At 49.5% G+C, this 10076-nt stretch overlaps 1 protein-coding gene across 1 annotated transcript in view; it reads right to left on the bottom strand.

Annotated features, from left to right (window-relative positions):
- Positions 1 to 565: 565 nt before the first annotated feature.
- Positions 566 to 10076, bottom strand: part of CRYBG2 (crystallin beta-gamma domain containing 2) — a 29519-nt gene continuing 20008 nt past the window's right edge. Inside the window, exons 17-22 of the mRNA XM_040465857.1 lie at positions 6572 to 6701; positions 5097 to 5236; positions 4621 to 4744; positions 2364 to 2522; positions 869 to 1028; positions 566 to 765 (exon numbers count right to left, since the gene is read on the bottom strand). Coding sequence (XP_040321791.1) covers positions 677 to 765; positions 869 to 1028; positions 2364 to 2522; positions 4621 to 4744; positions 5097 to 5236; positions 6572 to 6701 — 802 coding nt within the window. The 3' untranslated portion in view covers positions 566 to 676. The remainder of the gene's footprint in view (positions 766 to 868; positions 1029 to 2363; positions 2523 to 4620; positions 4745 to 5096; positions 5237 to 6571; positions 6702 to 10076) is intronic.

A 10076-nucleotide genomic window follows, 5' to 3' on the forward strand; every position in this document is an offset into this window, starting at 1 on the left:
GGGCAAGGCGAATGTTGTGTCTCCCACTCACTTCCCTTGCCTGGCCCACTGTGACCCCATCACACTGTCTGCCTCCCTAGAACACTCTCCCTGTACCACCCCCTAGCCTGGCTGACTCCTTCCCATTCTCCACACCTCAGGAAGGAGCATCCCTTCCTCCGAGCGGCCTGCCCTGTGCCCCTAAGTGGTTCAGGTTCCTCCCCGGTGCATCCTTCTACTTCCGTTCTTATCACTCAGTGTATCACCCTACCTGTCAAAATCTGCCACTGGACTGTGAGTTCTCTGAGGGCAGGTACCAAGGGGCTTGGCTCGTGTTTGTGCCCCACAGCTCAGCGCCAGACTGGACTCAGAGCAGGCTCTTGGAACCCATCAATTGAGGGGGGACCGACAGCTTTAAAGACCACACTCACAGTTAGTCTGGGCCCAGGGCTCCCTCTGGTGGCAGAGGGAGGCCTTACACCTGAGCCCTAGAACCTGAGCTGGGAGAAAAGTAGGGCGAGTACCGGGCAAAGAAGGCAGGTGAACAATTCCGCACCCCAGCCCCAAATATCGAGGTGCACAAAGATGAGGATACCTGGGAGCATATTAGAAAATAGCTTATGTTACAACAACGACAAAAAACCTATAAAAACATTTCATCCCAGGGAAAGCCTCCAGGGCTGGGAGGTGGGGGTGGTCAGAGCACATGGACTGTCCAGATCTGGGACGCCCGGTCCTTGGCCACCTCCCACAGCACTGCGTGGTCCCGGTCATAGCCCCGGCCGCCTGTGGGAAGGGGTAAGAGATGGGGAAGATGGTCAAAGATTGCTGAGGACTCCACTGCCCGCAGCCGCCTCAGGTGCCTTCTCCCGCACACGTGCCCCCTTACCCTTCACATCCAGGATCCGGCCTTCGAACATCTCGCTGCAGATGTGGCCCGATTCGCTGATGCTCCACGTCTGGCGGGGCAGGCGGCTCTCAGCCCACAGTACCACCTTGGAGCCCGTGCTGGGGGGCCCAATCACCTGCAGGCTCATGGTAGGGGCCACCTGAGGCCCCAGCAGGTGATCAGGCACTGTTCCTCCCCACAGGGTCTCCTCCAGCCCGACACCCTTGACACGCCCAGCTTTGAATCCTGGCTCTCGTGGACTGTGACCCTGGGCCAATCTCTTAATTCTTCTGAGTTTTGTTTTCCTTGGGGATGGGAATCCCTGAGTGCTGGCTGTTGTGAGGGTTCGGTGTGAAAGACCATCAAAGGTCTGGAAAAAAAGTAGCTCGTCCAGGAAGACTTTCATGGCTGACTCCCAACGCACAGGATTTAACATCGGACAAGCTCTCACACACTAATTGACTGTGTGACTTTCAGCTTGTTACTTAACTTCTCTGTGCTCTAGTTTCGTCACCTATGAAATGGAGAGTAAGTAAAAGACGAAACCCCTTCGATGGCCTACAAAGGTGCGCACCGCTGTAACCTTCCCTCCCGAGAGCCTTTCCACTTGTTGCTGCCTCTGCCTGGAACACTCTTCCTCCGCACATCTACACAGATGGCTCCCTCAAATGCCACCCTCTGGGGAAGAGTCGGCCTTGTCACAGCTACCGGTACTCCCTAGTCTCCTCTAGTTACTTTTTTCTCCTGCGCTTCGCATCACCTAAGGCACAGAGATATTTGACTCATTTAAATTGTCTCTGTCTCCCCCCCCTCCCCCCCTCCCCGCCACGATGTATGCTTCGGGAGGGCAGGAGTCATTTCTGTCTTCTCACTGCTGTATTCCCGGCCCCTAGAACAGGGCCTAGCACATAGTAGGTGCTCGGGAGATGTTTGTGGAGTGAATCTATCATCATTATTATTATTGTTTAATGTTTATTTATTCTTGAGAGAGAGAGAGAGAGAGCGAGCGCGCGCACACAAGTGGGGGAGGGGCAGAGAGAGAAGGAGACACAGAATCTGAAGCAGGCTCCAGGCTCTGAGTTGTCGGCACAGAGCCCGATGCGGGGCTCAAACTCACGAGCCGTGAGATCGTGACCTGAGCCGAAGTCGGAGGCTTAACCGACTGAGCCACCCAGGCGCCCCATGAATCTGTCATTACTAATAGGACCCAAGTTCTCCCCAGGATATCAGAGCTGGCAGGTCCCTTAGAAGGGTCTGGTTCAACGCTCTCGTTTTACAGATGGGGAACCGAGGCCCAGAGAAGAGCCCAAACTGCCCAGGGAAGCAGCGCCTGCATCCTCTACCTGCCCAGGGTCCTGGCATCTGTGTGTATCTCTCTATCTCTCTGGCCCAAGGGCAGGTCCTGCTTCTGACGGGCAGGCTGGCATTTCCCCTGGAAATGGGCCTTTGAGTGCCTGAGGCTCTGGGGTCCCTGTCCCCGCCCTTCAACTCGTACCTGGTTCTTGAGCAGCCCGTCCTCGTAGTACCAGATGAAGCTGCCTCCCTCTTGGGGCTGGGAGACCACCACACGGCCCGCCTTCATGTCCTCCACATGGTCCGGCATGGCCAGGAATCCCCTCAGTGCAGTATTCCAGAGGCGGAAATAAGCCCGGCGCTGGTGAGCAGGGGAGGTTGAGTGAGGGACCCCTGGGCAGGGATGCTCCCACCTGGGCCCCCGACACCCTCAACTCTGGACCCGCCAGGATCCCAAGCTCCCAAGCCCTCCTCCATGCCCTGAACCCTTCCTGGGCCCTGCTTCTAAGCCACCCTTTCTTTCACACCCATGCACCGGGGGGCACATCTGTGGTGCACACCCACGGCCACACGGCTCCGCGTCCACAAACACCCACAGCCATGTGCAGAGGGACACACTGGCAGCAACACCCAAGGTCCACACGGTTGCACAGAAGTTTGTGGCAGATACAAACACACAGATACACACAGCCGTGCAAACACGCTTCCTAAGTGATGTGCAGGTCCCTCCCCCGGCCTACCCCACACCCCATGTTTGCTAAAAGGATGGATGTATGCAGGAATACAGACACACACACTCACACACACACACACACACACACACACACGTCCATGCTGAAGAAGTACCATGGTGGGGAGGGCATCCAGCTGTCACACATCAGACCAGGCTCTGCCACAAATCGGCCGGCGGCCTTGAATAGTGGTGATGGTAATAACAGAAGAATCATACCTAACGTGTGTGGAATGCCTACCCACTCAAGTACTATCCTGCGGGCTTTATAAACACTGTCTGTCTTTAGTCCTCCAGAAAATTCCATCATATAGGTCATCCTCATTTTATTTTATTTTTAAAAATGTAATGTTTTATTTATTCTTGAGAGAGAGAGAGACACAGAGCATGAGCGAGGGAGGGGCAGAGAGAAAGGGAGACACAGAATCCAAAGCAGGCTCCAGGCTCTGTCAGCACAGAGCCCGACACGGGGCTTGAACTCACAAGTGGTGAGATCATGACCTGAGCTGAAATCAGACGCTTAACTGACTAAGCCACCCAGGCACCCCCTCATTTTATTTTATTCAACAGATTTTATTTTTTTAGTTTTTTGGTAAGTAATCTCTACACCCAACATGGGGCTCAAACTCACAACCCCGAGATCAAGAGTCATGTGCTCTACCAACTGAGCCAGCCAGGCACCCCTATGTTATCCCTCTTTTAAAGATGAAGAAATTGAGGGGCGCCTGGGTGGCTCAGTTGGTTAAGCATCCGACTTCGGCTCAGGTCATGATCTCACAGTTCGTGAGTTTAATCCTCGCGTCGGGCTCTGTGCTGACAGCTCAGAGCCTGGAGCCTGCTTCAGATTCTGTGTCTGCCTCTCTCCCTGCCCCTCCCCTGCTTGCACTCTGTCTCTCTCTTTCTCAAAAATAAATAAACATTAAGAAATTCTTTTTTAACATTTAAAGATGAGGACAGTGAGGTCCATGGAGGTACAGTACTTGCCCAAGATTACAGAGCGAATCCTTGTTCCCTCCTGTGGACCTTTATTTCCCCAACTGTAAATGTGAGGGCCGGAGATAACCTCCAAGGTTTCTTCTAGAAATGATGCCCTAAGAGTGTGAATACAAGGGCCACACAAATACCCTCATACTGTCTCAACAGTGTCACAAAAACAGGCACGTGTGGTCATATACACACCTCACACCCAACCGTGTCACCTGTGAAGCACAGACACGTGGATACAAATGATATCACGGCCACAGAAATATCCTCAGACAGGCATGTGTGCGTGCCCACACACACACACACACACACACACACCACGGCCATGCCTCCACCTCAATGCACATGCACATAAATGAGAAACAGGTCCAGACACGTGCTCACAGACAGAGAAACTCAGGAGTGGATAGTGTCTCCCAGAGTGAGGCCTGCTTATTATTTCTGGTTGGTACGTGAGATGATTTTTCACCCTAAGTGGATGAACTTATTGCTAAAAATTCAACGGTACTGTGTTTATTATCATGTCAATTAAAGAAAAATCATACATACACATCAAACTCATGATTTTATGGTTATCAGCCCTTAGGATAAGGACAAAGTGTAAAAAACAAGTGAGCTGGTTTAGAGAAAAGTGTTAAGTAGATAATGGTTCAAGAGGAATGACGACATGGCAAAACTGTGACAAAAATACACAAAGGCTGAGTTTGGGAAATATGGGAAACACACAACCCGACATGCTACCCACCTGCTTGATGGGGTAGAGGGAACCCACCCTCTGCGTCCCGCTGTAAGTCAGCCAGTTGGTGATCTCACAGCTGCCCACCAGCCACTGGCGTCCCCGGAAGTCACTGTGCTCACACAGCACCCAGCTGGGTCCAGCAGGTGCCAGAGATGCAGAGAGGAAGACAGACAGACACACAGACAGAGGAGGAGGCACAGATGAGAGAACATTCTCCATCTCCTTTTCTCTCATGCTGAGACTTCTCTGCCTGGTGTTAGGGTCCCGAGGGAGGAGAGGGAGGCTGGGAAATGGCAGTTTGCAGAGCAGAGGAGGGTCCTGGAGAACATGGGCTGGGGTCCAAGACCCTCCTTAGCTTGAACTTTTCCCTCCCTCCTGGATGGGGGTGGGGAGTGGAGGGGAGGTGGGAAGGGGCAAGAGGCCAGAGACCTAGCCCTCGCTCCCTAGCAGCCCCCGCCCTTATGCCCCCCCAACACACTCACACGCCCCCCCTGATCCGCACGGACAGCACGTGGTTGTTGAAGCCCTCGGCTTGCAGGCTGCGGACCTCCCTGTCCAGCTCGATCTCCTTCCCTTCAAAACACTCCAGTCCATACAGAAAAATGGAGGGCTCTGAAAAGTGCTGGGGCCAGGGGTATGGAGAAGGGGTGAGGCTGAGAGAGCCCCGGCGCCAGACTCAGCCCCCAATTCCAGATACTCCGATTCCCAGATCAGTATTTCAGGCCCTCTTCTCTCCTGAGGTCTGCCTCACAGGGTCCTGGGCTCCTGGACACCCCCAGCTGGGTGTCCCCCAGATTCTCAGATGCAGCATGTACCAGACTGGGCCCCCTACTGTCCCCTCAAACCTCCCCCTAGTGCCAGTCCATGGTACTTCTAAGAACAGTAATAATAATAATATGGGTAATTATAGCAGTTCTCACGTATTCGGGGCTTACCACACACCAGATTCTGTGCTAAGTGTTTTACCTGACCTCGTTATAACTTCTCAACAACCTTATAAGGTAGGTGTTCTGATTATCCCTGCTTAACAGAGGGGAAACTGAGTCTGGAGGAGATTAAACCACTTGCTCAAATCCCTCGAGCTGGGCTTCAGAATCCGGTCTGTCTGCATTCAGAGCCCAGCACATAGTTGTAAAGCTTGGACTCAGCAGCGGGGCTGCCTCTGGGAGAACCTGGCTCTGCTTGTTACCAGCTGTGTGACCTGGGGCAAGTCGCATGACCTCTCTGTGCCTCAGTTTCACATGTGGAAAAGGGAGCGGATGGTAGTAACAAACCTCTTCGGGCTTTGGTGAGGACTAAACATCTTAGTGCATGGAAGCCTTTGAAACACTGCCCAGAGCCTGGTAGGGGCTCAGTGGTCAGCTGTCTGCTGTGCTCTAACAGCGGGCCCACCCGGTCCTATAGACTCTGACTCCTTAACATGGCCTGTGTCACTTCCCTCCGTCTCCTCCCTGGTGCAGGACATCATCGTTTATTCTGGCTTACTGTAGCAGCAACCCCACTGGCTTGTCCCACCCTTCTGTCCTCCACCGCGCAGCAGAGATGCCTCTCTGTTCCACTCTTTCCTGCACAGAAGCCCCACCTCAGCAGTCTGGCTGTCGTCCCCTGCCCACCCCAGAGGCGCTAGTCCCTACTGTCCCCATACCACCTCTACATCTGGACACACCACTCTGCATTGTAATCTTTATGTCAGTGTGGTCATGGGTTCCTTGACATCAGGGCTGTGTCTGGTTTGTGTCAGTGTCCCCAAGACCTGTCACAGTGGGTGCTCAATAAATCTCTAGTAAGTGGAACTGACTTTGAAGCCATGGGGTCAGGGGAAGCTGGGGTCGTTCTGAGGAAGACTGGATTCAAGCCCCAGCAGCCGAGCCGACAGTGAGGACAGACTCGGCGCCCACACTCCCCCAGCAGCATCCCCTGCCTCAGCGGTTGCCCGGAACTGGACAAGGGTACTCACCAGGGGTACCTTCTGGAGAGAGCCCAGGACTCCGGAGGCTAGGCAGCCCATGGCCGTGAGAGTGGGAAACTCGCCCTCGGAGAGAATGTGCTGGTCACCTTCAAAGTTTTTCTCATCAAACAGGATCCAGCTAGGGAAGGGGAAGAGTAGGAGGGCATAAGTAGGTATTTGAGCCTGCCCTGTCCTGTGCTTGGCCTTCCCAGACCCTCTGAGATGCAGCAGAGTGGATGCAGACTTGATTGTGACCACCCCCTGCCACCCCTTGTCTATGGGAGGTCAAGGATGAACAGGCCCTGAGCAGCAGAGACTGAGGTCAAGACTTAAGAACTGACTGGATGAAATCCTACTGCCCTTATGGAGGGAAATTTGGCAACATCGAGCAGAACTCTATTCACAATTACTCGCAATCCCATTTCATGGAATCTCAAAACCTCCTTCAAAAACATGAAATGGCACACGCACAAGGCTTTTCATACAGCACTGTCTGCAAGGACAAAGAGTGGAAGCAGCCTGAGTGTCCATCAGTGGGGGATAGTTGAATCAACTAAGAGTGTCGAGTATAATAATACAGCAGTAAAAAGGAATGAGAAAGAGCTCTTAAGGGGATGTAAAGTGATCTCCAAACTGTTAGGGAAAAAAGGTGCAGAACAGCGTTTATAGTATGCTTCCCTTAAAAAAAAAAATTGAGATAAAATTCGCATACCATAAAATTCACTCTGTACGATTCAGTGGTCCTCAGTATACTCACCAGGTTGTACTATGCTTCTTTTTGTGTAAGAAAATGAGGGAGAAGGGCAACAAATATATTTGGCTTCTATAGTTAGATGCAAATTTATGTAAGAGAGTATATTTGCTTATATTTTCATTAAAAAGATCAATAGATGAATTAACTAAACACTAAAAATAAAAATAAAAAGATTACCTATGGGGAAGGAGGGGGGGAAAGATCGCAGGGATAGAGATAGATCTTATTGACTGACTTGGCTTTGGAACTGTTCTGGACTGAATGTCTCTCCAAAATTCACATGTTGAAGCCCTAACCTCAAAAACGATGGCCTTTGGAAGGTTCACATGAGGTCAGGAGGGTGGCGCCCCATGATGGGAACAGTGTCCCTATAAGAGGAGGAAGTGCTGTCTCCACTAGGTGAGGACACAGGAAGAAGGCTGCTATCTACCAGCCAGGAAGCAAGCCCTCACAGGAGAGCCAAATGAACCTGCACCTTGACTTTGAACTTCCCAGCCTCCAGAACTGTGATAAAACAAATTCCTGTTGTTCAAACACACCCCCCATCCCCAGTCTATGATATTTTGTTAGCAGCCCAAGCTAAGACAGGGATATTGTAAATGCTTTATGTAATGCAAAAACAATTAGGGGTGCCTGGGTGGCTCAGTCGGTTGAACTTCTGACTCTTGGTTTCAGCTCAGGTGATGATCCCAGGGTCATGGGATCGAGCCCCATGTCGGCTACACACTGAGCATGGAGCCTGCTTAAAATACTCTCTCTCTCTCTCTCTCTCTCTCTCTCTCTCTCTCTCTCTCTCCCTGTGCCCCTCTCCCCCACTTGTGCATGCTCTCTCTCTAAAAAAAATAAACAAATAAAAATGAAAAGTATTCTTAAAAATTTAAATAAATTAAATAAAACAAATGAACATAACTGTATATCAGGTTGGTGGCATAACCACACACACAAAAGTATTATTTCAAATGTCTTAAAAATGATATTTTGAACTGTTCATACCAAAAGGGATTTTAGTGAATGTCCCGAGGACAAAAAGAACCACGGAGAAGCCTCAAACAGCATTCACTGCTTTATGCTGTTAGTAGTAATTTAGTATTATAGTTTTGAAACACCCAGCTTCCATCTAAATACCACTAGAATCAGAGTCCCTTGGTACATAACTGATTCCAAGTTTAGGGGAAAAATGTACAAAGTGATCCTAGAGCATCTTATTGTACCAGAAAAACAAGGAAATCACAAAAAACTATTGGAGTCATCTCAGAAGCAGGCAATTTGAAGGGGCTCCCACTTGCCAAAGATAGAATGATTAGAGCACATAAATGCACTAAGACATTTCAATTACATATAAATTCATGCATTCGTAACACTTAAAAAAAAATACTTCATTACTCAGCTCTCGAGGTTGCTAGGGCACCAGTTCAGAAATTATCCTGAAAATTGATCAAGAGAATTGATCCTTGGAAAAGGAGCAAACTGCCTTTTTTGTATAAACTATTTCAGGTAAGCAAATCGTTGAAAAGGAAAGTTCTTTTTTATGGAAGTATTCCAGATAACATCTATAGAAGGAATACCCCAAATCTTAAAACCATCATTTTGTAACCTCTAAAGAAATAGTGAGTCTAGGCAAATATCATCAGTGGATGCTAAAACCATTAGGTGAGAGATAAATTGCAGATCTTATAATGTAGGCATCTTGATATCATTAAAGGTGGGACAGCCAGACCTGTGCATAAGGTAATGTAGTAAGAAGTACAGGGTACCACCTACATAGATATCTTGCCCAGAAAACACCCTGAATCTCATCAAGCCTTCAGATCTACCAGTTTACAGGAAATATGGAGCACAAAGGGAAAAAAAGACACCACAAGGAAGCAATGAGCCAAATACAGAAGATGGGAAACTTACAGGGCAAATTACTGGGTTTCTTTAATTTTTTTTTTAACGTTTTATTTATTTTTAAGACAGAGAGAGACAGAGCATGAACGGGGGAGGGGCAGAGAGAGAGGGAGACACAGAATCTGAAACAGGCTCCAGGCTCTGAGCTATCAGCACAGAGCCCGACGCGGGGCTCGAACTCACGGACCGCGAGATCGTGACCTGAGCTGAAGTCGGCCGCTTAACCGCCTGAGCCACCCAGGCGCCCCTACTAGGTTTCTTTAAACAAACAAATGGTATAAAACAAAGGGAAGGAAGGGGAACTACTATAAATTAAAGACCAATTGACCAAAAGCAATGTGTGGACCTTGTTTGGATTCTGAGAAAAACAAACCAATTTCACAAAGGCATTTTTTGAGACAATGGGAGAAATTTGAACATAGACTGGGCACTAGGTAATATTAACAAGTTATTTATTTTAGAAGATGTGATAATAAACTGTGGCTATGTGGGTTGGGAGGGTTTCTTTCTTATTAGAGATATATATTGAAGTGTTTACCTGTGAAACTTTATGTTTGGTTGGGGATTTTTTTTTTTTTTTTTTTGGTCTATTTATTTGTTTTGACAGAGAGAGAGCGAGCACAAGCAAGGAAAGGGCAGAGAGAGGGAGAGGATCCCAAGCAGGCTCGGAGCTGACAGCCCAGTGCCCAGAGCCCGATGAGGGGCTCGAACACACAAACTGTGAGATCGTGACCTGAGATGAAACCAAGAGTTGGATGGTTAACCAACTGAGCCACCCAGGCGCCCCAAGGGTTGGGGATTTTAAATCCTCCACTAAAAAGAAAAGAAAAGAAAAGAAAAGAAAAGAAAAGAAAAGAAAAGAAAAGAAAA

Source organism: Herpailurus yagouaroundi, unplaced genomic scaffold (assembly GCF_014898765.1).
Source record: "Herpailurus yagouaroundi ecotype Mexico unplaced genomic scaffold, PumYag 77, whole genome shotgun sequence".
Taxonomy (NCBI): Eukaryota; Metazoa; Chordata; class Mammalia; order Carnivora; family Felidae; genus Herpailurus; species Herpailurus yagouaroundi.